Below are 26,856 nucleotides of genomic sequence, written 5' to 3' on the forward strand. Positions count from 1 at the left end.
CGGCGCGCGGCCGAAACTGCCATGTTATTTTGTGCCGGCCGCGCACCGCGGCTCCTGAAACTGCGCCGCTATTTGACCGCGTTTTAGTTAAAGGTGGTATGGACGATTTTTTTCAGCAATTTTTTTTATCATATTTCCTCGTGGCGTGGATAAATCATTTGTCCTGCCACGTATCAATCATAAAACGCACCTACCGCTCACCTGCAGCCGCGTCAGGCTCGTCCCCACGTTTCCGCGTGCCTAAGCGCATGGATCTATCATAATATAGTTCCCTCAGTGTACGGGGCAAAATAAAGACGGAGAAAGACAGTTCGAGCTGACTCAGAAGTGGACAGAAATCTACGGGGGACGAGTGATGCGATGCGCTCCGTTGCGCTAATAAACAAACGCACGTGTGTGTTGTATCGGTCCGCACGGGGGAGTGGCATGCGCACTTCCGCCTGCGTTCTCACATCGCCGAAAAATCGTCCATACCGCCTTTAAGGTTAGGGTTAAGGTTAGGGTAAGGGTTAAGGTTAAGGTTAGGGTTAAGGTTAGGGTTAAGGTTAGGGTTAGGATTAGCCATGAGGCTATAACGGGCTATAAGGGAAATGCAGCGGTCCCTGAAACTGCGCGGCCATTTGACCGCACCGCGGCTCTCCAGCCACGGCCTAAAATGATACATGATTTTTAGACAGTCAAAGCCCTGTTTCACTGCAAATCTATGAGAGAACAGTGCAATAGCATTCAGTACAGTACGTCTTTGTATTAAACTATTAAAACAAGCTGCTTGTATTTCCCTTGGCCCAGGGGTCAACACTGGGCTTTTTTTTTTCATCATGTTATGACTTTGTTTCCTCTTCAAAATCACAAGAAAAAATAGAAATAAGGAGCGCTACGTGGGTAACCCTAACCCTCGTTGCACGAAAAAACAGTTGTCTATTCGGGTATAAATTGTAGCAAATATTCCCAAAGACAAGAAAAACCAGAGCACTCTGTTGATTTACAAAAAATAAATAAGTTAAAAAGCCTTTATTGTAGCATGGCTTTAAGCTTGAAATACCCACCAACGCCTTTCAGCTGGACGTGGCCTTCCTCAGGGTGCAAACTTGAGTTGCTTTTTGTTTTTGTTTCAAGATAAGATAAGACATTCCTTTATTGTCCACACATGGGGAAATTTCATTGTTGCAACGCAGGTAGATACAGAGAAAAAGGACAGATAACTTATAGGAAGTTTAGCATGTCGGGAGCTAACTTTTGCATGTTTCCCGTCTGCTGCCAGTATATGGAGTTGTAACACAATTCCTGATCAGGGAACACCTCACGGATATAAAGTAATGTGTGGTTTTCAGTAGATGCATTATTGTAAGTTCTCAAGCAAAGGTCTTCGAGAGCATTTTTAAAGGCCTTTAAAATCCATTATAGTCGCTTCAAAGTGCATTATCTGTTGGTTCATCTCTACCTGAGGACCACCAGAAAAAGACCACTGGTTGATATACAGTTTGAGAAACACTGCACACTCTACTTTTTGCTCTCTTTGTATCAGTGGTGGGTCCAGACGATCCTGATGGGCGTGGTGCTGACTTCGGTCCCTGTGTTGTTGCTCGGAAAACCCCTTTACCTGCTTCACTATCACAGGAAAGGTCAGCAGTCCATGGTAAACAACAACAACGCACTTTTTGCACTGCACAATTAACAGTTCATGACAATATCTTTCGTACATCATATAACTGTTGTTGTAGTCAGTGTCGGCAGATGGGACAGACACCAGTTCGATCAATTCACTGTTGGGAGATCAGGAAGAAGGCAACAAGGAGCAGGAGGAGGTGAGGATTTAAGATTTTGCAGGTTCAAATCCAGTTTTCATTTTAACAACTACAGTCAGCAGTAAAGTCTTCTGATTGATCGTTTATAAGATATATATTTAAAAAAACAAATCAACCATTTGCCTCATCTTGCAAAGTATAATAATGCATCATGTATCTATATTCTATCTATACTGTATCTATACTGTATCTACTGTATCTATACTACACTGTATTTACATCCTCCAGTTTATAAATGAACGTGAGTAACCATCTTTTCCTCCCTCTAGTTTGATGCTGTGGAAGTCTTCACGCACCAGACCATCCACACTCTGGAGTATTGTCTGGGCTGTGTGTCCAACAGCGCCTCGTACCTGCGGCTGTGGGCGCTGAGTCTGGCACATGCACGTGAGGAACATCACCTTTTTTTGCAATCGCAACGTCTGCAATTATTATAGTTAACTATGTGTCAAACATCACATACTGGCAGTAAAAGTCAAAATTAAAAGCTTTAACATACCACACATGTAATACAAATACAGTCAACCTGGTAGTTATTCATCTAAATGTGTTGCTTCAGGAGGATTTGAGTTACAGATGAAGCTTCTTGTGTCGCTTTAGAGCTGTCGGACGTGCTGTGGCTGATGGTGATGCGGATCAGCCTGTCCTCCCGCGGCATGCTGGGAAGTGTAGTCCTGGCCGTGGTCTTCTCCTTCTTCGCGCTGCTCACGGTCTCCATTCTGCTGGTGATGGAGGGTCTGTCTGTGTTCCTACATGCTCTGCGGCTGCACTGGTCAGAAGAAAGCTCCAGGGTTCTGCACAAAGTGTTGGGAAATGTTGGGGGGAAACTGCTAAGGGTGGCGGTGCTGATCACAATAAATACACATAGACAATATTTGCAATCCAACAGAAATATTATTCTAAAATAATGAAAGGCAAGGCAAGTTTATTTGTAGAGCACATTTCATACACGAGGCAATTCAAAGTGCTTCACACAGCAGGAAAAATGCATTAAAATCACAAAGAAATTACAGAAACAGAAATACAATAAAAATAACTAAATAAAGAATAAAAATAAAAAACACCTGGCTAAATAGTAGTTTTAGAATTGTAGAGAATTTCTCTAAAGAAAGACCTTTTATTTGAACACATTTAAAAGGTGCTATTTTTAAGCTAAAATTTAAAGGTGGGGTACTACCTCAAAATGGTCCCAGATTTAAAATGTCAAAAATGTCAAAAATAAAAAATAATAATAAATAAAATTAAAGCAGCAAGCGGCAATGATCGGCCCTCGCCACGCCGCCGCCGCTACGCCGCCATGCCACAAGAGGAGGGGGCGCTAACGCGCCCCAATTGTCCTTTTATTACGCCTACTGCTGAATCTGTGACGCTGTCACATCTTCTCCCCTTTGTTTTACCATCAAAAAGCAATTTTATTTTGAATTCTTGGCAAAATGTGCGGCTTTGCCGCACAGACACCGTGACTCTTTGAATGAAAATGTGGATAACTTTTGATGGTCCACCCCTGAAGATGAGTCTCACCAAATTTCAGGTTAATAGGGCGCCAAATTAATTTATTTCACTTTGTGTAGGTTTAGGGCAAAGAGTTTAACAACTGATTCTAATTTGACGCAATTCGGACTTTATCTGGGCAAACGGCAGAAATGTTAAATTTGGGAGATTTCTGAAATTCTAGCTAAAGTTTGCGGCTTTGCCGCACAGAGACCGTGACAGGTATCAATGTAATTTGAATAACTTTTTATGTCCCACTCCTCAGTACCATTTTCACAAAATTTCAGCTTTTTAGAGCCAACGCCCTGGGAGGAGTTCGTAAAAGTATGACATTTGAAAAAACTCCCGAGTCATGCTTAGCCATTTTTGAACCAATATGGCCGACATTTAGTTGGGCGGACGGCGTTGCCGTAATAATATTTTTTACTTCTCTTGTCACCATCTACCTCTGCGCCAAATTTCATGATTCTACGATCAGATTTTTTTTGGGTCATTTCCCATCTCTCAATGCATTTTTGGTACATTTGGGGGCGCTGACGCGCCAATTTTTTTTTATTTTAGAAAAGGGAAATAGCCAGAATGTAGAGAGGCACGATTTTTAGAGGTGTGCAAATTTTTGTGAATGAATTGAACTTTTCGTCAATGTTCACTGGGTGAAAAATAGGGGGGTTGGTCCCGAGAAGAAGAAGAAGAAGAAGAAGAAGAAGAAGAAGAAGAAGAAGAAGAAGAAGAAGAAGAAGAAGAAGAAGAAGAAGAAGAAGAAGAAGAAGAAGAAGAAGAAGAAGAAGAAGAAGAAGAAGAAGAAGAAGAATATTCCGATGCGAAAACAATGTTTCCCATTTTTCAAATATCATAAACTATACATTTTCGGAAAGCGCTCGCGCTTTCCTACCTCATGGTGTGGGTCCCTGGTCACTGACGGGTACTTTCGTTAATTTTGAGTGGGCTCCGCCCACTTTGTGTTTTTGGCCCTCTATACAGTAATAATGTTCAATTTTTGCATTACATGTTTATATGCACGGAACATGCAAGAGATGGGGAACGTATTCGTGAGCTACTTAGCGCAAATGAGTGCTTTATATGGGGATGATGTAAAGTGCTCGTTTAATGCGCACTTTTGCACGGGCTTCGCCCGTTTACAACGGTAATGTTCCATTTTCCTACTACTAATTAGTATGCACGGGGCGTGCGTGAGTGGAGGAGTGCCTTAGTGAGTGTTTGGAAGTGGGCGAGCGCTTCGCGCTCGATTTCGTGCGCACTACGTGCGCACTTTCGCAGCCGTGCTTTGCACGGCCTTACGAGATTAATAGGCCTCTCGCCAGCTTGTGGCGCTCGGGCCTAATAAAAAAGGATAACGTGTAAATAATTTAAGACATAAAAGAGAAGAGAGAAGAAAAGAAGAATCCTTTCAGTCATATGCACAGCTAAACAAAACTGTTTTTAGCTTAGATTTGAACATTGTCAGAGTAGAACCTGTCTCACATCTTCAGGAAGACTCTCAGGAATACAGAGAGTTAGTGAAGCTGGACTTGTTTCACTCTTTAGAATCATTATTTGCCTGGATGTCTCAAAACCTTTATCATTTAAACTGGCAGAAATGTTTGTAAATGTGTGTTAATATTCTTTTTTGGGGGTAATTCGGACCCGAAAAAATCAGGAGCCATTGGTTTACAATGTCTACAAAGGAATGTGCATTTAAGAGTTAAGAGTTTTAGTCCAGATCGAGATTCAGTCATTTCCTATCGTCAGTGATATTTGTTTGCTTTGGAACAGAAGTCGGATTTTGGAGGAAGAAATTTGACAAATTTTTGTGATTCAATAAAAAAGACAAGTATATGCCAAATGGAATAAGTAAAGTTTTAAGGTTTGGGATGAATAAATATAGATAAATAAACTTTATCTGCTTGTTGAACTTATTTGACACATTTATTCAAAGAAAAAGAAACAATGTCACACAAAACCTTTTCTCTCTCGGCCCTTTCAGCAGTGAACAGTCAGTGATTTTAAATAGACGTGTTCTTTTAATAGTTCTGTTGTTTGTTTTGTTTGTGCAGGGTGGAGTTCCAGAGTAAATTCTACAGCGGAACTGGATACAAGTTTAACCCATTTTCCTTCAACCACATCAACACTCAACCATGAGACTTTTTTCAATAGACTTTTAAGATGATTTTAGTATCCATTGTATGATCTGTAGCTATGTAATTATGTAAAATCATAATAAAATACATTGCACCTTTATTACAATATCACAGAGCTTCTTTGTACATTTGCTTTATTGATTTACTGAAGAGTGAAACCTGAGAAGTAGAAGTAAAAATAGTGTGTAACAATAATAGAAGCAAGACAGGCTTGGTCCTAGTTTGGTCCCGGCTTGGTCCCGGCTTGGTCCCGGTTTGGCCCCGGTTTGGTCCTGGTTTGGTCCTGGCTAGGTCCTGGTTTGGTCCTGGTTTGGTCCTGGTTCGGTCCTGGTTTAGACCTGGTTTGGTCCCGGTTTGGTCCCAGTTTGATCCCGGCTTGGTCCCGGCTTGGTCCCGGCTTGGTCCCGGCTTGGTCCCGGCTTGGTCCCGGTTTGGTCCCGGTTTGGTCCTGGTTTGGTCCTAGTTTGGTCCTGGTTTGGTCCTGGTTTGGTCCTGGTTTGGTTGAGGGTTTAGTTCCAGTTTAGTCCCAGTTTAGTCCAAAAACTCCAAACACACAGAGAGAGAATCACAAAACAAGTGTAGCAGGTGAAAAATATTGAAACAAAGTCTGGCATTTGTCCATTTTTAAGTTTTTTTCACCAAATGTGAATCTGTTGTTTCCATTGCAGGAGTTTTATGTTCGAGATGCGTAGTTTTAAAGTCAAGTGCGATTAAGAATAAAACAGTCAGACAATCTCAAAATGCATGGAAATGAAGAAGTTTCTGGCCGTCACAAGTTAGACTAAAGATGTGGGGTTTGTAAAAGTGTTGTTGAATTAAAGGTGCTTCATGTAACTTTTCTCTTTCTCTGTCACTTCACTTATTAATGCTTTGTCCGGAATTTTCCATAGTATGAAATAAACTTGTCGATCTTTCATTTTACTTTTTGCGTCTCCTTTTCAGTCTCGTTTATTTGCCATTTGCAGTAAAACAACAACAACAACAACAACAACAACAACAACAACAACACATAAACCAGTAATAGACAATTCATTATATTATATTTTTATAGAGACATTTATTATTCCTGGAAGTATGATTAATGGTGCATTCAAGTCACATATACACTAACAGGATTCTGAAACACATGGATAACTTTGCCCCGTGGAATCACCTGCTTGTTTCCAGGCATAGCTAGAACGTCTCCATGGTGACAACAGGCGGCAGACCTTTCAGCAGTTAAGTTACACAGCCAAGTGCATCTTTAAGTAGTGCTGCTTGTAGCCTTATATTTTGTGTTACTCAGGAGACTATTTCTTTAGTACTTTTACTTGTATGTGAGCAGTGTTAGTACTTTTACTTGTACGTGGGCAGTATTAGTACTTTTACTTGTACTTGGGCAGTATTAGTACTTTTACTTGTACGTGAGCAGTGTTAGTACTTTTACTTGTACGTGGACAGTATTAGTACTTTTACTTGTACGTGGGCAGTTACTTGTACGTGGGCAGTATTAGTACTTTTACTTGTACTTGGGCAGTATTAATACTTTTACTTGTACGTGGACAGTATTAGTACTTTTACTTGTACGTGGGCAGTTACTTGTACGTGGGCAGTATTAGTACTTTTACTTGTACTTGGGCAGTATTAATACTTTTACTTGTACATGGGCAGTATTAGTACTTTTACTTGTACGTGGGCAGTATTAATACTTTTACTTGTACATGGGCAGTATTAGTACTTTTACTTGTACTTGGGCAGTGTTAATACTTTTACTTGTACGTGGGCAGTATTAGTACTTTTACTTGTACGTGGGCAGTATTAGTACTTTTACTTGTACGTGGGCAGTATTAATACTTTTACTTGTACTTGGGCAGTATTAGTACTTTTACTTGTACTTGGGCAGTATTAATACTTTTACTTGTACTTGGGCAGTATTAATACTTTTACTTGTACTTGGGCAGTGTTATTGTCAGTGAAACCTCCTTCTTTTCTTTCCAGTATAAAATCTGACCCAGTGGCATTTCTCTGTCTGAGGCGCTGGTCCAACAGGATCTGGGACTGTAGGTTTACAACGATAATATAATACATCCATGGTTTACAATCACAAAACAATGGGCCCAACAGGCTCCTTTACCTCTGAATATTCACAATAATTCGAACATAAAAACACATGAAAACAAAATTAGCGTTTAGATCTGATTCCTTTGAAAAAGTGTGTTTCTATTTTTAAATGTTATGTTATTACACGTTTATTTTGTACTGAAATAAAAACACCGCAGAAGCTTAAAATAGCACTCATTTAAAATCACAGACAATGTTCACATCACATTCCTGTACGTGGTTTACTCATAGTAGAAAAAGCTTCAGTTGTAGTCATCTGGACTCAGTTAGAAAAAATAGACGTTTCGACTCTCATCCAAGAGTCATTGTGACTCTTGGATGAGAGTCGAAACGTCTATTTTTTCTAACTGAGTGACTCTTGGATGAGAGTCGAAACGTCTATTTTTTCAAACTGAGTCCAGATGACTACAACTGAAGCTTTTTCTACTATGGAACACGCCTGGACGAATGAGGGATTACACCGACATACGGGGTTTACTCATCTAAAAAAACAAAACAAAGTACACTATTAGTTCCTATGCCCATATCCGTGCGTCGCGTGTTCTCTGAACGCAGCACGGGCTCCTCTTCTCCCTCAGTGAGCCTCATTCACTCTTCCATATTTCACATAGTAACCTTTATGTCCTGAGCTCTGCCACAACGAGACAAATCACCAACACGAGGTAAGATGGCGGCTCTTTATGCTTTTTAAACGACACTTTTCCCTCTTTTTGAGCCCTTTTCCCACGCGACACACGCTGTTTATGGAATAAAGAGCCGCGCGCGCTGGACCGGGCTCAACAAGCGAATCATGTGCAGAAAACTTGTCGCGAGCCCGTTGCATTTAGAGCATTTTTCAGGGGACAGAAGTGCACATTGTGTCGCTGGTTGCTCGTCATGTAGTGTTTACACTGCGAATTTGCGTTTAATGGAGAAAAGTGTCTTGTGTTTTTGTCATTGCTGTCGTCAAATCCCCATTGCTCTCCAAATGTTTCGTACGTTTTCTGGCTAAACGTCGATTTCCCTGCATTTATCAATGTGTATTATGATTATGTATATACTAATGTTGCGTGTCTGGTGTAGTTTGTTAGGCGCCGCTCCGCCCGCGTACAGCGCCTCTCAGTGGAAATTGAATTACCGCGATTTTGTGTCATCTATGTGGACGACCTTAAGCCGGCCACACCCCTGCTCTGGTTCATCGCGGCGTTTTTCATGTCTATTTGCACCGGAAACGTTTTAAAGTGCGTAGAATACACTGTTTGGACGAATTGTGGTCGCAGTTATCGATGCATTTGTTAGTTTTTCGCTCTCGTTGAGTGTTTTTCTCGCATACCATCACGTCCCACCGGGAGCGACTCTCCGCCCAGGCACAAGCAGGCCCCGCGGTGCGTTCACTGACCCTCAGACCTGTTAACTACTACTACTTGTACTTCTGCCAATTCTACTACTACGTCTACTTAGACCTGTCACAATAACACATTTTGAAGTGCGATGATGTATAAAGTAATTTATGCCAATGTAGGATTAATCCCAAAAAGCTATTCTAAATGTACAATATCATTAAAAAAAGAAAACAAGAAAAAACAAGAGCTGCAATAGATGAATATTTTCTATTGCTCAATATGATACATATTAAATTGTTCCAGTCCAGGTTGTCCAAACCTTTTAACTTTTAAAAACATTTTCAAACCGAAGCGCCACAGATCGGTGTGTAATTCAGGATGTATTACACTTCTTTCACAGAGCCATTATACTTATAATAAGTCTGTATTATAATACAATGATTGTTGTTGAGCTTATAGTGATACAATTACTTATTTGTCATGAAAAGTACTGCCTATGATCATTTGTTCTTATGCACCAGGACAGGAGGCCTGAAGGCCAACAAAGATTTGTCAGAGGTCACAGAAAATTAATGGAAAATAAACAAAAGGTGTAAAATAACTTATACTTACTTATTTATAGCCTTATTTTAAAAGTGACTCTTCCGAGTTTGTTTTTCCCTGACATGTAGTACAATTGGAATTAGATTTATGTTCAGTGTGAAAACTTTAAACACGTCCAAGAGCAGCAACAATTGAGAAAAGATTGAAATGACTGCATGCAGTTCAAAACCATTTATTACATGAAAAATATGGTATATTTAGTTGTTTGTACAGGAAATTATTTCATTCTACTTTGCATCATTTCCAATTTACAAATTTCAACTTTGCATTTTTTGGGAGGCGAGAGTGCTAACAGCTAAAGGCTCCAGTCACCCGTGACTCCTTAAGGGGAACAAGCGGTAGAACATGAAAACATTGCAATTCTGCAATTTTGATTGAGTGACAAATATCTTGCAGCCCTTAGTGAAACTGTGAAAATGTTCAATAAAATCAAGACATTTTTGTCAAAAAGTTTGTGGTGGAAGTCAGGATGTCAAGATTATTCAGTTAATAGATAATCGTGATTATTCAGGTCACAATATAATCATAATATAATCATAATCAAACTAAAAATAATAATTGTGACTATTTTAGAAGCAAAATGAATTAATAAAAATACAAGTGAATGTAAAGTACTTTTTGAACGGCCTGTTTTTGTCACAGTAACTTTACTTTAATTTTGATTTTGTAACGGTCTCGATAATAATAACAGTTAAATTGCTATGTTTTTTTTTCACAATAATCAGAACACTAAAATTTGACTTTGAACTACAAGTAATTGCTAGTGTCATGAGTTTGAATGATCTCTTAACTGCACAATGTCTCACCTCTGGTCAGGAGCAGGTCATGGATCGATAAACTACTGTGTGCACAAAAAGATAACACTGAGAACTGCCATATTCCAGCGGGATTGTTATTTAGTCAATGTCTGCTGCAGAAATATTTACTTAAAACACTTTTACTTTGTAGAGGTCAACTACTACATACAACACAATAATGTGTACCGTCACAAATGAAAAAATTATTAATTTCATTTGTACATTGAGGCTTCTTTTGATTTATTTTATTTATTTATTTGAGGATAGCCCCTTGAGATGATCCATTTATTTTTCAAGGGGGTCCCAGAGCACACAGATGGCTTTTACATACACAATATCACAACACATTCCACATCATACAATAGACATGTGACAATAAACACTTAACAATTAACAATGGTCCTGCTCTACACCCCTGTTTCCTGAATATCCTCACCTTTTGGTAGTTTTAGAATACAGCATTCTGATACATACACAGAAAATAGAGTAGTAATACAGAACATGGTGATAATATTACAGTAGTCATGTATCACATCAGTAGAAAGTACAGGAGAGTTTTAAATAGGAGTTTACTGAGGATTTATGTAATTGAAATGTTGTTATAGAACGAAGATCAACTGGCAGGTTATTCCAATCTGAAGGAGCTTTAAAACAAAAGGCCTTCTTTCCTACGACTCTTTTTACCAAAGGGACTCTAAAGAACGGCGATGTTAGATTTCTAAGAGCATGTGATGAGCTAAATGCTATCAGGTAACAGGGGAAGTCATCGTGGATGCATCTGAAGATTCAAATTAGCCAATGGCGCTGTCTCCTTTCTTTCGGCTGTTGCCAGTTAAGAGAGTTATACATTAAACTGTGATAATAATAATAATAATAATAATAATAATAATAACTTTTATTTATATAGCGCTTTTCAGTGATCCAAAGACGCTGAACATATATAAAAAAGGGGGGGGGGGTATTTACAGACAGGGGGGGACAACACGTACAATACACATTAATATACAGATAAAATGAACAAGACAGAAGAAGTAGAGAGAAAAAGATGGGGATGTAACAGGGGGTAGAAGAGTAGGCAATGGGGTAGAGGAGGCTAGGGGTAGGGGAGGTCATAGGCTTGGGTGAAGAGGTATGTTTTTAGGCGGGATTTGAATGTTGTGAGTGAGGGAGAGTGGCGGACAGGTTGGGGGAGGGAGTTCCAGAGTCGGGGTGCTGTTCGGGAGAATGCTCTGTCGCCAAAAGTTTTGAGTCGGGATGTTGGTGCAGTCAGGGTGAGAGAGGAGGAGGATCGGAGAGCTCGGGTGGGGCGGTGGGGGATGAGGAGGTCAGACAGGTAGGGGGGGGCAAGGTGGTGAAGAGCTTTGAAGGTGAGGAGGAGTATTTTAAAGTTTATGCGCTGCTTGATGGGGAGCCAATGGAGAGAGCGGAGAACGGGAGTGATGTGATCACGGGACCGGGTGTGGGTGAGGAGGCGGGCAGCGGAGTTTTGGACCATTTGGAGTCTGTGGAGGGAATGGGAGGAGATGCCAGTGAGGAGGGAGTTGCAGTAGTCGAGGCGGGAGGAGATGAAGGCATGGATGAGGGATTCAGCAGCGGGGAGGGTGAGGCAGTGTCGGATTTTGGCGATGCGGCGGAGGTGGAAGTATGAGGTCTTGACGATGTGGCTGACATGGGGAGTGATGTTTTTGTTGCTTAGAGTTTGAACCTCAAGCATTTCCGTCCGACTCTTAAAAACCACATTGTTCATTGTCTGCGGCTTGTGACATTAGCTGGCAGAGAAATGTTGGATTAGGAATTTTAAGGTGTCAAGTGTCAAAGTTTTGCCCTTCGAGGCAGCTGCTGCGGTGATTTTGGGCGAATAAATTTAATTAAAAGTTGTATGAGTTGTTACATGTTTTTTGTGTATTTCTCTATAAAGCCATTCTTTTCTCCAGTCCTCTTTTCCTCTTCACCAAACCAATTCTGATCGTTTCAAATTAAAATGCACCTAAACTTTTCAGCTTCTTAAAAGGCTTCGGCGATTTGAGAACGCAGGCGGAAGTGCGCATGTGCACTCCCCCGTGCGGACTGATACAACACACACGTGCGTTTGTTTATCAGCAAAACGGAGCGCATCGCATCGCTCGTCTCCCGTAGATTTCTGTCCACTTCTGCGTCAGCTCGAACTGTCTTTCTCCGTCTTCATTTTGCCCCGTACGCTGAGGGAACTATATTATGATAGATCCATGCGCTCAGGCACGCGAAACGTGGGGACGAGCCTGACGCGGCTGCAGGTGAGCGATAGGTGCGTTTTATGATTGATACGTGGCAGGACTAATCGGCAGTCCACGCCACGAGGAAATAAGACTTAGATTTGTGCCAAAAAAATCGTCCATTCAACCTTTAAACTACCTGGCCTTTAAACTGCTCCACTTTTCAAAGGGCTGCACAATATATGCAAAAAATATTGATTACACAATAATAAATATCGCAATTGCCCTGCACAAAGGTCCTCCATCCTCCATCTTTAATATCTAAAGATTGAAAAAAGCGTTAGTGTTGGCTAAAAAGTAGATTAAGAAATCAGATTTGATGGAAACTTTGACCTTTCCTGGACGGTTTTAGAATGATCTTGAATGGTCACATAAATATTGTTGAGTCTATTGTCTAAAAAGACATATGGATGTTTTTGTATCTTAAAGGTTGATATTATTTCATGATTTTCCTTTATTCAGTCTCAAATAGTCTTGATTTTGTCTTTTTTTAATCTCTGTTTTAATATTGATATTTTTTTATATTGATATTTGTTTTAAATAAACTGAAATTATTTTGTCAAAAAGTTTTTTAATTGCCATATCACAGTATTATATTTTTAAATTTACTTTTCACTAACCTACTTAAAAAAAAAAAAAAAAAAAGTCTTGCAAACAGATTCAAAGACCGGATCTATTCAATCTTTGCAACTATGCACCCTCAATTTTAACATTTATGTTTGTGAATCATTGTACATTGTAATTTTGTTAATCCTGGAATAATATTAATTAATAATAATAATAATAATATTAAATCTTTATTTGTTCTAAAGTTCCAAAGCACTTCACACAACATAGGTTAGAAAGAATTAGAAAACAGAAAAAATATTACACAATGTTAAATGCTTTTTTAAATATTTTCAAATGCTTCATAAAACTCCAGCGACTGTTTGTCCCTTTTTTTTCCCAAGAGGCCGCCTCCCATCAAACCTGGTGTGGAAGCACATAACAGCCTCGATAACAGCCTCGCTGCTACACGTATATTTGTTCATTAGTGCGACAGATCACATCGCATCTCTCGTCTCTGCAGATTTCCATCTCTTCTGAGCTCTAACATGGTCTTTCTGTCGTCATTTTTGTACTGTACACTGAAGGATCTCGCTAAACACACACCAGCATATCAACCACGCATGCGCAGTCAGGGAAACGTGCTGCTATCCTGGGAACGAGGCTGCAGGTGTGCAGTAGCATGCAGGGAATGATTGACATGTGGGAGAACTACTTGGCTGTCCACGCCACAAGGAAATGAGACTCAGATTGCGTGCCAAAAATCCTCTATTATTCCTTTAAGTTTACGGCTTGATCTTCATTATGTATACCATTAAAGAGGTCAGTAAATCATTTCAGAAGAATCACTTGTTAGAGTACGAGAGTAAAAGGATGATGTAGTCAATCATTTATCTTTTACTGCTTGTTCCCGTTAGGGGTCGAGGAGCCTGTCCCAGTAACTTTGGGCCTTAAGATGATGTATATTTTACAGAATTAAGTGGCTGCAGTGTTTTATGGTCGTAGACATCAATATCATCAATGCCAGAAAGCAAATGATAAGATCCAGCACATGTCCTTTGTCACGTGTCGGTCTATCAACAATTTGAGTTTAGTTCAGAAACTATAAAACCTGTAGAATTTGGTGGCCTATAATTTCAAAGGGGTGAGCAGATGAGCAGGTGTTGTAGGCGTATAGGTAAAGCACAACGCTTCGAACGACTTAAAAGCACCAAAGGAAATTTTAACTTTGATCAATTTTCTATCTCAGTCCTGGTTTTCTTTTGCAGATGATGTGGGCTGTGGCAGGCCTCCTGGTGACTGTCCTCGCCGTGGGTAAGTTAAATCTAAACATTCATGTGTTTTCTTAACATTTGTCCTGGTTTGATCCAGGTTTGGTTTTGATTTGGGCTTTTTATTAAGTCTTTAGTTATGGATTTAGTCTCAATTTTGATGTTGTTTGTGTCATTTGGAAGTCCTTCCTCATTGTGCTCACAGACTTTGTTAGGAATAAAGGGCAAGATATATATTGACATAAATAATTTCCTCTTTCACTACATCCTTAAAGGCATGGCAAATTTTATTAGCATTTACAGACCCGGAAAATATGCAACAATAAAAACATATCCACTGATAAACAGAACTTTTAGTATACATTTGAACATTGTCAGAGTCGAGGCCTGTCTCACATCTTCAGGAAGATTATAGCTGCATAAAACTGAAACATATGTTAAGACCTGACTCTGGCACCAGCAGGAGGCCGGTCCATGTTTAGTCCTGACTCTGGCACCAGCAGGAGGCCGGTCCATGTTTAGTCCTGACTCTGGCACCAGCAGGAGGCCGGTCCATGTTTAGTCCTGACTCTGGCACCAGCAGGAGGCCGGTCCATGTTTAGTCCTGACTCTGGCACCAGCAGGAGGCCGGTCCATGTTTAGTCCTGACTCTGGCACCAGCAGGAGGCCGGTCCATGTTTAGTCCTGACTCTGGCACCAGCAGGAGGCCGGTCCATGTTTAGTCCTGACTCTGGGCACCAGCAGGAGGCCGGTCCATGTTCAGTCCTGACTCTGGGCACCAGCAGGAGGCCGGTCCATGTTTAGTCCTGACTCTGGCACCAGCAGGAGGCCGGTCCATGTTTAGTCCTGACTCTGGCACCAGCAGGAGGCCGGTCCATGTTCAGTCCTGACTCTGGGCACCAGCAGGAGGCCGGTCCATGTTTAGTCCTGACTCTGGCACCAGCAGGAGGCCGGTCCATGTTTAGTCCTGACTCTGGGCACCAGCAGGAGGCCGGTCCATGTTCAGTCCTGACTCTGGGCACCAGCAGGAGGCCGGACCAGGTTTAGTCCTGACTCTGGCACCAGCAGGAGGCCGGTCCATGTTTAGTCCTGACTCTGGCACCAGCAGGAGGCCGGTCTCTTCTCTGAGCCACAGGGGCCAGTGCAGAGACCTGAGAACAGGACTAATGTGATGGTACTTCCTGGTTCTAGTCAGGACCCGAGCAGCAGCGTTCTGGATGTACTGCAGCTGTTTTACAGCTGGTTTGGAGAGACCAGTGAGCAGGCCGTTACAGTCTAATCTACTGGAGACAAACGCATGGATAAGTCTCTCTAAATCTGGTTTTGACACTATATTTTTGATTTTGGCAATGTTTTTTAGATGGTAAAAAGCTGCTGATGTTGTTGATTTGATGTGGCTATTAAAGTTCAAGTCCATTATTACTGCCAGATTTCTAAATTGATGTTTAGGTTTTAGAGCAAAAGACTGGAAGAGACCGCTAACACTGTTTGTGTGAGCCGATTTCAATTCAGTTTCACACTGATCTGTTGGATCCTGTGACTGAATGAATCCACTGGTCCATATTCACCAGTCATCAGTGAAACATAGATCTGAGTGTCGACTGCATGGTTGATATGACATTATTACCTCATATTAACTGGTCTAACAGCAGTATGTAGAGACTGAGATCTCCTCTATGTCTCTTGTTTCCTGTAGCTCTAACCTCAGCACAACAGATGTTTGTCAGATGTTATTTCATCATGTGGTTGATTTTATATTCAGATATATGCAACATACATCCTCACAGGAGATGTTAATTATTCTGTTAGTGTTCTTATTAAATAAATCAGCCCCCATTTGTGGACTCTTTTGGTATCAGTTATTATTTTTGATGTTCATCATGTTCAGAAAATATAGCTGTTTTATTTCAGTTTTTGCCTGTAAGCTTTATTGGAGCTGAGAGTGAAATGGGGGATTAGAGAGAAGGGAGGACATGCAGTAAATAGTCAGAGTCGGGATTCAAACTCATGACACTGCGGCCGGCTGCAGCAGGAGCCTGGCACATGTGTGCTGTGCCTTAACCACTCGGCCACCAGAAAATATGGCTGTAAACCTTGGTTTAGTTTATAAGCTGTGAGGGAACAGTGTACAGATGTGAAGTGTGAACATCTGAACATCTTCAGTCATGGATCACAGCAAGATCTGAAACTTATGAGGGCCGGGTTTGTACGACGAGTGGCGACAAATTCATTCTGATTTCCTGATAAATGTAGATCAGATGTCAGCAGAAAACAGCCTCCTCCCTGTTGTACTTCATAAACAAACAAAGAACAGAAATGTATATCTTAACCATACCTGTTATAGCCGTCTTACGCACAATTTATGTGTATTTGTTTCTCTCGTCTCTTCTCAGAATCCTACATAGTTCGAGATGAACATGAGCGTCTGTCTCACGGTCGACAGTTAAAGATTTATTTGCCCAAAAGTACTGAGAAACTGGAGTTCATCCCGGCGGACAACCCTCGACAGAAACTGGTTTACTGGGACAAAATGCATTCAGGGTAAATCTACATTCATGCGCTATACTTTGAGGCATGCTGTGCTGCACAACTTTTTACCTCATAATTAGTACATCTTGTTTTCCTTTCCACAAAGTGTAATGTAATTTGTGAATAATCAGACCTCCACATGCTTTCTTCTAATTATTAAACAGTTGATCTCTTCAGACTTGTAAGAACACTGTAAGGCACTTTGGGATGCGCTGAGGCTGTTTAGGGACATCACCCGCTTCACTTTTTATATCAGAAAAAGCTGATAAAAGCTGACAAAATAAATTGATGAATGTATAAACTAGTGACGTGTCAAAGGATTTGTGACGAATTAGTTGGAGTGGATGAAATACCTACTTCTTTCATTTCATTGGTTGAAGATTATGTACCCCAGCTTTAAAATAAATTAAATTACAGACTGCTCAGGTCGCACTCTGTGTCTGCTCAGGGACAAAGGACAAGTACGTTTTTGAGCAAAGCTGTCTTCTAAGTATTAAGTAGAGGATTAATGACTTGTGCTTGATTCATTCTGGAATTATGAATTTTGTGGCAAGAAGCAGGGACTCCATCACTGAAAATGTGGAAAGAGAGAATGATAGACAGTGTTGTGTGTCTGTCTGTCTGTCTGTCTGTCTGTCTGTGACTGTGACTGTGACTGTTTTTGAATAATGTTTTTTTTTTTAGCACTCGAGTGCAGAGGGGTAAGGTGTCGGGGTCTGGTAATGATCGGCGCTGGTACCTGGACCAGGTGAGACCAGGCATTTCCATGCTTTTAGTCTGTAAAATAGAAGTCACTAAAGAGTCTCTGCACTGGTTTAAACTAGTCCTGGTTTAGTTCTAGTTTAGTCCTGGTTTCTTGCTCAATTACACCAGGTTTAGGTTAATTCAGTTTGTTCTAGTACGTAGTATGTCACATAGAGAATGTAATCCAGTCTTCCACAGTGTTTCTCTGTATTTCTGGATACAGAGTCTTTAACAGAGTCTTAACATTAATATGTGTCTTGAACAGGTGACGTTTGACGATCAGGGAACGTACATCCAGAAAGACTATTGGGACAAAGAAATGTCGACGCTCAAAGTGGCCGTGACGTGTACGTTTAGGGACACATGCGCCTGTCTTAAAAGTGAAGCGGAATTCAAATGATTTTCTGTTGATTGTTTTGCAGCTAAGAACAGCTACATCAAGCGTGTGCCGGGAAGAGCCCTTCACATCCAATTGGAAGGGCTGAGACAGGAGGACGCTACTCTGACCTTCTCTGGAGACTCTGCTAATGTTACACTGGTCAGACGCTTTTAGCATTAGCATCATTGTACTATTTTGCCACTTCTATCATGTTTTCTGTTTCCTTGTTCTATTCATTTGGATTTTAGGATACCGTGACATTAAACCTTAGTTTAATGTCACGGTATCCTAAAATCCAAATGATAAATTAAGCCTTAAAGAAAAATGATCAACTTTTCCATTAGGTTATTATTAATTCATGTTGTGGTAAACTATATCTGTTGCCACAAATGCAATGTGGAAAACGAGGAGATACATCGCTGCCATTCTGTTCTTCAAGCCTCATAGACGAGCACACGCTGCAACTACAAGCACGTAAAGAGTCTATATATATACACTATAGGTTTAACTGCTCTACATCCACATGCACAACAGCTGAGGACCAAACACAGCTCCTGACGGTCTAGCCCCAGCAGCATTGGAGGGTGGGTCTGATTTGGAGGATAAACAGGGACAATAAAGTGCATCTTAACCTTTAACCGCTGCATCCTGTTTCTTTGCTGTAGCTGTATTTTTGGAATAATAATAGTTATTTATGAGACAGTGTTGAGTGAATGAAAGGGCTATTTACTATAACATGTATCGGTACTAGCTTTCCCCAAGGAACAATTATTGACCATATGCACACTTGCTCACACGTTTGGCAACCATTCATCAAAATGTTTCTCTTTTATAATGTGCATAATATTTTCTTCATTTAGGTTCGAGATGGCGCCGTTGTGTCCCAGGACTTGTTTGAATATTTCGACAGAGTTCGGTTGACTCAAAAAAGCATTGAGATTATCAGTGTAAACGTGAGTGATGTGGGACGTTATCATCTCAATGACCGAAAGGGCCGCTTGGTGTCTGTGACCAGGCTGGACCTCAGCGGTGAGTGGGACGTTTTCAGCTTTTAAACTGCATTTGTTTTCAAATATTAGTCCTTCTCAAACGGTGACATGTACATTAACAAAAGTTAAAATCTGAATAAAGACTGAATTTGAGATTAAAGAATGAAGGGCAACCCAATTTCATGGTTGTGATGTTGTTCACCTTCGAACTCCTCTTGGTCCTGCTTAAACTCTGTTGTGGAATATTTGCAAACAATTACCAAAAAAAGGATGAAGCAGAACAGTTTGTCTTTCTCAAAAGTTGGATCTTTATTCACTCGTGCACAGTAAATAACCACTGTCCCTAACAAAGGTTTCTGTCCCTACCCCAGAACAAATGACAACACACATGCTTTTAAAGGCAGTGACATAAACTGCCACGTACGACATCATCACAATCAAATCAGCTCAAAAAGAGATAAACCAACACGTCATGCATGTGCCGATTCGAGTCATCTTATTCAGAGGTCAATCGGAGATGTTTTCACACATAATCGAGTCCTGACGCACTGCCCGACCACATTTATCAGTAACTCATATTCTTATATTCACATTTATCATCTGCACACAGAAAAAACAAGACAGATATTAATTGCATGACATGTCATGGCCTGAAACGACATCGGAATGACATAACATGACCTATTTTCCCCATTACAACTCAGAGCGAAACATTTGAAGTTTTAAAATGTCACGTAGCCACTTTTCAAAATAAAAAACATGTAAAAGACAATCTGCTGCTTATTACAGTGAAATGTGACTATAAAGAGCAAAATAAAAACAAAGTGATTATCTACGTATGTTACCTGAGCATAATATGTTTCAGTTAAATAAATGTCTCTACAATGACTTTGATCGCATGTGTTTTGTATACTTTGGATATGTTTACGTTGTCCAGACAAAGATGACGAAGCAAACGGTAACCCGCTCCTGGCTCTGCTGTTGCTCCTTGGGATTCCGGCCGGGGTCTGCTGCTGCTGCCGCAAGAAGATATTCAAGAAAAAAGCCACCACCGCCCAAACGCAACAGGTCACACATATCTTATAGTTTCTTTTCTCTCTGAATGTTTCATCCAACTTGTCCAGCCTAGGTTTGAAAGCATTAAAGGACACATATTTAGCATTATTAAATATATGGTCTGTCTGGCCTTTAAACCTACCTTACTTTGGCATCTCATGTTTTTAACACAAAAGTTCATAATTGTGAGGCGTTTCCCACATCTGGAATTGAGTCAGAGCTCCATCGACTGGCTGCAGAGGGGATTACATAGGAGAGATAAACAAAACTAGCTTTCTCCAGAAAAGTGCAGAAGATCTTGGAACTCTAACTTTGATGTCACAAAACTGTAAAATTCAGAAAGCGAGGCAAAGAAGGACATGACTTCCTAAACTAGCTTCATCAAACACATTTGAATGATGGTAAATAGAACTTCAGGATTGTTTTAGATGAGGAAACAATGTTATCACATGGTTAAATGCTCACTTTGATAATATGTGCCCTTTAATCAAACAGCCGTGATCTAAACCAGCACTAAACTTTAGGTTTGTGTTTAGGCCTTTCCAGGTATTATAGTGTCTCCCTCTGGACCGTCTGGACCCAGCCCTCCGTACAACCAGCCTGGAGGAGTAAGAAATGCTTTTTATTTAGACGTTTACACATCTCCATGCCTGTTATTCTGATGACGTTTTTGTTTTAACAGGGATATTACCCAACACAAGGCACCGATTTGGTGAGAATTTACTTGTTTTCTATTGTAAGATGTGATAGTAGGTATAACTTAAGATTGATATTTATTGTTATTGTACAAAATGCAACACATTTTTGAGTATCATTATAGGTACATCGATTATCAAAATAAAGTAGAAATCTCATGTTTCTTTCCAGCACTTTTTAAAATTTTAATCTTCAGTTTACTGTTGTTGTTTCCATCTCCATCCATTGTCTCTTTATCCACCACATATATGTTTGCACTAGTTTTGTCAAGATAATAACAATCTTGAATTTAAATACATATTAATAGTACATTTACTAGTTCTGATAGAGCTCAAGATAATTTTGAAATTGTTTATGTAATGTATTTAATATTGATACTTTTGACAAGTTGGTAGTCAAAGCAGCTTTAGTCGCAGAACAGCAGCGACACAAATGTAAAGTGTTGCATGTAAAATAGTGTTCTGCTTCTGTGTGTGTTTTCCACAGGGTCCTTCCGTCCACCCTCCTCCTGCCGCCCCGGGACCAGGACAGTGGAACGGACCTCCTCCCTCTCCGGTCAGATTTACTTTGACTTTATTCTTAATTATTTAGTCCTGTTTTAGTGGTCTTGGTTTAGTCCAGGTTGGTTTTGACATGACCTGGTTTTGCATCAACTGGCCTAGTTTTGTTTGGACATACTTGTTCATACAGGTATTCACTCCTCCATTGACTCCACAGGGCTTTAACCCTGCCTACCCAGCTCCCAACCCGGCGTACCCGGCTCCAAACCCGGCGTACCCGGCTGCAAACCCAGTATACCCTCCTGCAAACCCGGTATACCCTCCTGCAAACCCGGTATACCCTCCTGCAAACCCGGGATACCCTCCTGCAGGAGCTCCTCAGTGGAACGGTCCACCTCCAGCCGCAGGACCCTACCCCTCTGCTCCAATGGTAAGACCCGGGCTTTACATTGGCTCAAAGGAATGTTGGGCATTTTCAGGGAATCACCTTTGACCTTTCGGGACAAAAATAGCTTCAGAACCACAGACTGGAGCAGGAACATTGTAAAGCTTAAATGTCGGTGATAAAGCAAATATCATTGCAATATGTGCAATAGGCTTAGCTTTATTTTCACTTGGTAAAACAAACAAAACATAATCCATTAAACAAGAGAATGTAATGGATTAGTACCAGAAACCTTCAAGGGGCTGAACCTGTAGCACAGACTTAACTTATAGGAAGGACTGGAGTGGACGTGTCTCCACTGATGTTGACAGGCGACAGTCCCTCCAATATTTAAGTCAGCCGCAGACCTCAGATGTTCAGACAGAAAGATTCTGTCTAGCAACCCAAATTTTCCCTTTTTTATTTTCTTCCAGTATGTGCCATTGATGAAGGCTGTAGGCCTACACTTTCATTTTGGAGCAGGTGCTTGTGAAACAGTGCTCCACAAGCCAACACGCGGCCCTCAGACCAGTGTTCTTGACCCTCAGGCTTCCTGGTGACTTTTTTATTTTTGAAGTTTAAACCTCTACCATTAAAATCTCAATTTCTAACTTTTTGGTTTGGTAGCACTTTAAATCTTCAGATAAAATATATATATTTTAAATATTCTACGAATACTGCAACATTCATTTGTTATTAAAAAAGGGCAAAGAAAACTGAGTCTACGTACACAGACTGTATAATCACTATAAAGCAGGGCTGGATTTGCGTATAGTTTACCCACTACAGATCACTAATACATAACTGACCAGCACTTTACTTTATTTACTTACATTCTTAACTTCGCTCGGTTTTGCTGCCTCGAGGTTTCTCCTTTTTCTGGTCTCATTTTAGGAGCAGACTCTAATAAAACAGAGCTTAGGTGCGCTTGGAGAAATGACAACACAGCCTCGTTCTACTGGTGACAAGTTTCAAAATGCTGTTTTATGTGAGAACGATTAGCTTCAGCCACATAAATAAATACATAACACTTGATGAGCCGATAGTCATCAAGTCTTTTTAAGGTAAAACATATGTTCAGCCATCCTAAAAAAAAGTTTGCTGCCTGGAGCCTCTGTCCCTGATAAAATAGTACATCAAGATATCACCAAATTACAGGAAAGATTTGCGCAAAACTTTGTGAATGATAAAGTGAAGTTAATGTGACATATTTAAGCACTTAACATTCAGTTCAGTGTTTCGGGAGCAGCCCCACATATTGAGCTTAAACTTTCCTGAACATTTCTAGTATAACACTGATAATATTGTGACCTTTATAATCACTTTTTTTACATGGCTGCATGTTTTAGGGTTATGCTCCAGCTCCGGTGATGTACAGTGAAGCTCCTCCAAAAGAAGACATTAAAATGGAAAATATGGCCCCGGCTCCCACTGATCCTCTGCTGGCTCATCCTCCTCAGGTCTGAACATAAAACCATTATTCATTCATCTATTTTTGTTTTAAATGATGTGTCTGCAAGAGTGTGATGGTTCTAATCTTATCTTATTTCAAGTGTAATATATTACTACCATGCTATGCCTACCCTCCAACTGTGAACACTAACGTCTAATGGGAAATGAGGTAAAAGAAAGTGAGCGCCAGCGTAGCTTAATACATAGCAGTGCTTTGTTTGTGTTTGAACTACATTAGTCAAAAATCTATGTAAATATAGTTTTATGTTTGAATTTATGGTCCTAATTCAACCCTATTTAGTCGTAGTTTACCCTCTGTTGTGTTTTGAATTTGATTTTAACTCTATATTTGAGAAAACATTAACAAGTACTTGATTTGATTCACATTTCTGACACGTTTGTACTAAAGGACTTGAGATTTAGGTTAATTAAACATAAGATACTACATATAAGGTAATGCAATGATAATTATATGGTATTTATTATGGCTGCAACTAATGATTTTTACATTTAGACTTTCTTAAAACATTTTAACCAGAATAAGATGAAATATTCAGATTGAAGACTTCTATTTAAACAATATAAAACAAGTGTGTTATATTTCTTTGTGTTTAATATTTTTTTTATTATGGTTTGCCTTTTTGATTTAGTAATGCCGATGTCTTTGTTCAAAATCGTTTTAAAGTCTGTATCATCCAGATAACGATTAACATCTGTATAATATTATTCTGATTACTCTTCGCAGCCAGAATATTTATCAAATAATAAATCTAGCCTCAGTCTACATGGAGCATCAGATACTGCTTTAGCCACGTCTGCCCTGAGACATTCTGTGCCCACAACCGCCAACAAATTACGATAAAAACTGATCATTATCTGATTTTTGGATTTATCAGATTATTCAAATGTTATTAAGCAGTCGCTATATATATATATATCGTTATATTAAAATTAATTCTACTTCCAAATACAACAGTTGCTCTAAAATCCATTGATAGACGGACACGTGTTTTTGATGACCAGATTTAGTTTGTGCTGTAAATACACACTAAAAATCAATATTGGGTCATCAGATTTTTACTGTTCAATGTGGCACCTTTAGAACATGTAAACGACTGTATTCTCACTTGTCTTTCTGTTTCTCTTTCGTTTCAGACCTCTCCCTCCGCCGCCTCGGCTCCTCCAGTCGCTCCGTCCACCACAGACACGCTGCATTCGGCCGACGGCGCCGCCACCTTCGATATCGGCAAAAACACCAACAACTTTCTCTAAATCCTCTTATGTTTTTCTGTTCCCGATTGGCGTACGGTAGGTGTGGGCAATAGTGACACAAATGAATATCAGAAAAACATGAATGGACTGGAAAAATAACCACTAAAGTTCCAATATATTGCTTTAAAGATGTGTATTTAGCTCTTTTGCAGCCTTTTTTATTTGTTTTTATTCTAGACTATATAACTGATATTGTTATTTTGTGTTTCTCCAGAGGAATTATTGCAATATGATTATTTTTTTTAGATATATCTCACAGCACTTGTGTACAGGCCTTAATGGAGTTGATTGGAATTCAAACCCATTTTGTTCATTTTGTTTGATTTTATTTTGTTTTTATATTTGGAAAGTGGTTATGGAACTCAATTGTCTGTTTTTGTTGACATTTATTGTATTATTATTGAAAACGGGAAAATACAACAAAATTAAATGTGTTTTTCAAGAAAAGATTTTTATTGTATTGAGTTACAACAAATTACAACAAGTTACAAGAAATCTCTCTATATCAAAACTAAATTGATCTGGACATTTTAAGGCCTTGAAATTACAAAACAAAATGTACCTAAATTTTGTGTAAAAAATACAGAAAAATATCTAAAAAGAGAGCAATGTTAAGTTAAAATAATGTTAAAATTTTGTCATTAGGTCATTGTTAAAACTGTTTCGAAGTGGGATGATCCAAGGACTAAACCCGACACATTTCTAAATTATTACCAGGATTGTTGCTGAATTGAATTTGAATCTACAACGCACCAAACGCTTCATAGTATTTTTATATTTTTTAAACCTGTATATCATAGCTTTATTTACATGACACCACAATGTTTCAGCACATTTACAGACTGTTACATCGAGTTTAGTTAAGAAACACGGGTAAATCAGTTTTTTTTTATTTTAAGAAAGACAAAGTCAAGTTAATTTCATGTTTTTGTTTTGTATTGTTGTTGTATCAAATATGACTTTATGTTGGGGCCACCATATAGAAGGACATTTGTCAATAGCAAATTTTATGGACCTTTGTCTTTGTCAAAGTCATGTAAAAATGGTGGACTATTGTACTTTTTATTGAACACTTACAACTATCATCTCTTATCTTGTATGTCCATTGATTTAATGAATGTATAATGGCTTTATAGAACAAACCTGATACTGAGACATTGAATTTAACACATTTTAGAGTCAGAACAATTAGGAATGAACACTAACTTAATTAATTTGTGTCTAAAATCTGCTTTGTTTAACGGTAAAGCTAAGAATGAGCTGTGACGGCACAATCCTGATCTTTATCATCACTATTTACATTGTACTTGTGCTGGTTTAGGATTGGACAGTCTTTTGTGGCCCTAATATGCAGTGGCAACAAAAAGGTGCACTGTGTAACTTCTCTGATCTGCCCCCTGCTTGTAATTGAACAATCAATAATTAAATATTCTGGAATTATCTTATTATGTATTCACCTCATTATTCGAAAAAAGAAAAAAAAATTAAGAATTGACTTGTAACTGCAAAGACATGATTATATTTTCATGCTATAATACAAAGTTGATTAATTGCTTTTACTGACCAGTGGCAAAGGTAATAAATCAATGGTTTGCAGATTTAAAGTAATGTTAATAGCCAATATCTAATCAAACTTAGAGTTATCCAGTGTCCAAAACCAACCAGTAATGCTATACATACAGTCAGCACCCGAGGGAACGTCCACCATTAAAAACATAATTCTGTTCTGTTTAGAGTTTATTTCTAACGCAAACTTACAACTTTAAAAGCCCCAAAGAGCTGTACAGACAAGTACAATAAAATACATAGCGACACAAAATACAATCAATTAAAATACACAGAAATTTGATCAAAAATAATGACTCAGCTCAGTTCATGTCAAAACACAGACTTAAACTGCTCTAGTGTCTCAGCAGCTCTAACATGCAGAGGCAGGTTCTGGGGGGTTAGGGTGAGAGAAAGCTCGGCCCCCTCTGCTTTTCAGCTTTGACCTGGGCACATCCTGGAGGAACTGGGAGGAGAACCGCACGGTACGGACAGGAACATGGTGGGACAATGACTCCCGCAAATAACAGGGGGCTAGAAAAACCATGAGCAATTAAAATTTAAAATCTGTTTCCCGGGATAACTGGTGCCGGGACTGGAGTAACGTGTCACCCACTGTTCAACAACTGCAAGAGCAAACGCAGACTTTAGTTTAAATATTGTGCCGCACACAGACAGGAAGACACAGAGAAGAACAATGTGGTAGAATAGCCCAAAATTGTATGGTTATTCAAGAATACTAACAGTAGCTTTGGGCTAAATGCTAGCGCTGCTTGAGTATTTTAACTTCAACAGAACAATCGGTTTCCTTCTCTGAGTTATTGCCACGTCAACAACCTCCATTAACACTCAGTTGTGACTCGACTTTCATCATTTGTGCTTAAAATACACATCATTTACCAAAAAAAATGTCCTAAGGTAGGGAAAAAGTTGCATTTCCTCTTT

General features: G+C 39.6%; 2 protein-coding genes across 2 annotated transcripts in view; both read left to right on the forward strand.

Annotated features, from left to right (window-relative positions):
* The window catches only part of LOC140377378 (V-type proton ATPase 116 kDa subunit a 3-like), a 19,759-nt gene extending 14,263 nt beyond the window's left edge, over window positions 1-5,496 (forward strand). The window contains 5 exon segments of the mRNA XM_072462769.1: window positions 1,526-1,636; window positions 1,722-1,805; window positions 2,075-2,192; window positions 2,406-2,577; window positions 5,351-5,496. Of these exon segments, the coding sequence (XP_072318870.1) occupies window positions 1,526-1,636; window positions 1,722-1,805; window positions 2,075-2,192; window positions 2,406-2,577; window positions 5,351-5,435 (570 nt within the window). The 3' untranslated portion in view covers window positions 5,436-5,496.
* A 2,624-nt stretch (window positions 5,497-8,120) lies between these two features.
* LOC140377583 (uncharacterized) lies at window positions 8,121-25,146 on the forward strand. The gene is made up of 14 exons (XM_072463042.1): window positions 8,121-8,196; window positions 14,323-14,368; window positions 16,719-16,866; window positions 17,539-17,602; window positions 17,864-17,945; window positions 18,021-18,136; window positions 18,838-19,006; window positions 19,904-20,034; window positions 20,559-20,630; window positions 20,705-20,734; window positions 21,205-21,273; window positions 21,436-21,648; window positions 22,992-23,102; window positions 24,250-25,146. Exons 2-14 carry the CDS (start codon window positions 14,323-14,325, stop codon window positions 24,364-24,366), a joined length of 1,368 nt encoding a protein of 455 aa, XP_072319143.1. The 5' UTR covers window positions 8,121-8,196; the 3' UTR covers window positions 24,367-25,146.
* Window positions 25,147-26,856: the final 1,710 nt, after the last annotated feature.

Source organism: Eucyclogobius newberryi, unplaced genomic scaffold (assembly GCF_026437365.1).
Source record: "Eucyclogobius newberryi isolate DKJ021-1_F unplaced genomic scaffold, fEucNew1.0.hap1 SCAF_4, whole genome shotgun sequence".
NCBI classification, from domain to species: Eukaryota; Metazoa; Chordata; class Actinopteri; order Gobiiformes; family Gobiidae; genus Eucyclogobius; species Eucyclogobius newberryi.

Bases quoted from the DNA above. Each gene is read 5' to 3' on its own strand.
- LOC140377583 (XM_072463042.1), top strand. From the start codon at position 14,323: ATGATGTGGGCTGTGGCAGGCCTCCTGGTGACTGTCCTCGCCGTGG. The intron at 17,946-18,020 runs GTACGTTTAGGG...ATTGTTTTGCAG, and splicing joins GCTCAAAGTGGCCGTGACGT to CTAAGAACAGCTACATCAAG. The intron at 18,137-18,837 runs GTCAGACGCTTT...TTCTTCATTTAG, and splicing joins ACTCTGCTAATGTTACACTG to GTTCGAGATGGCGCCGTTGT.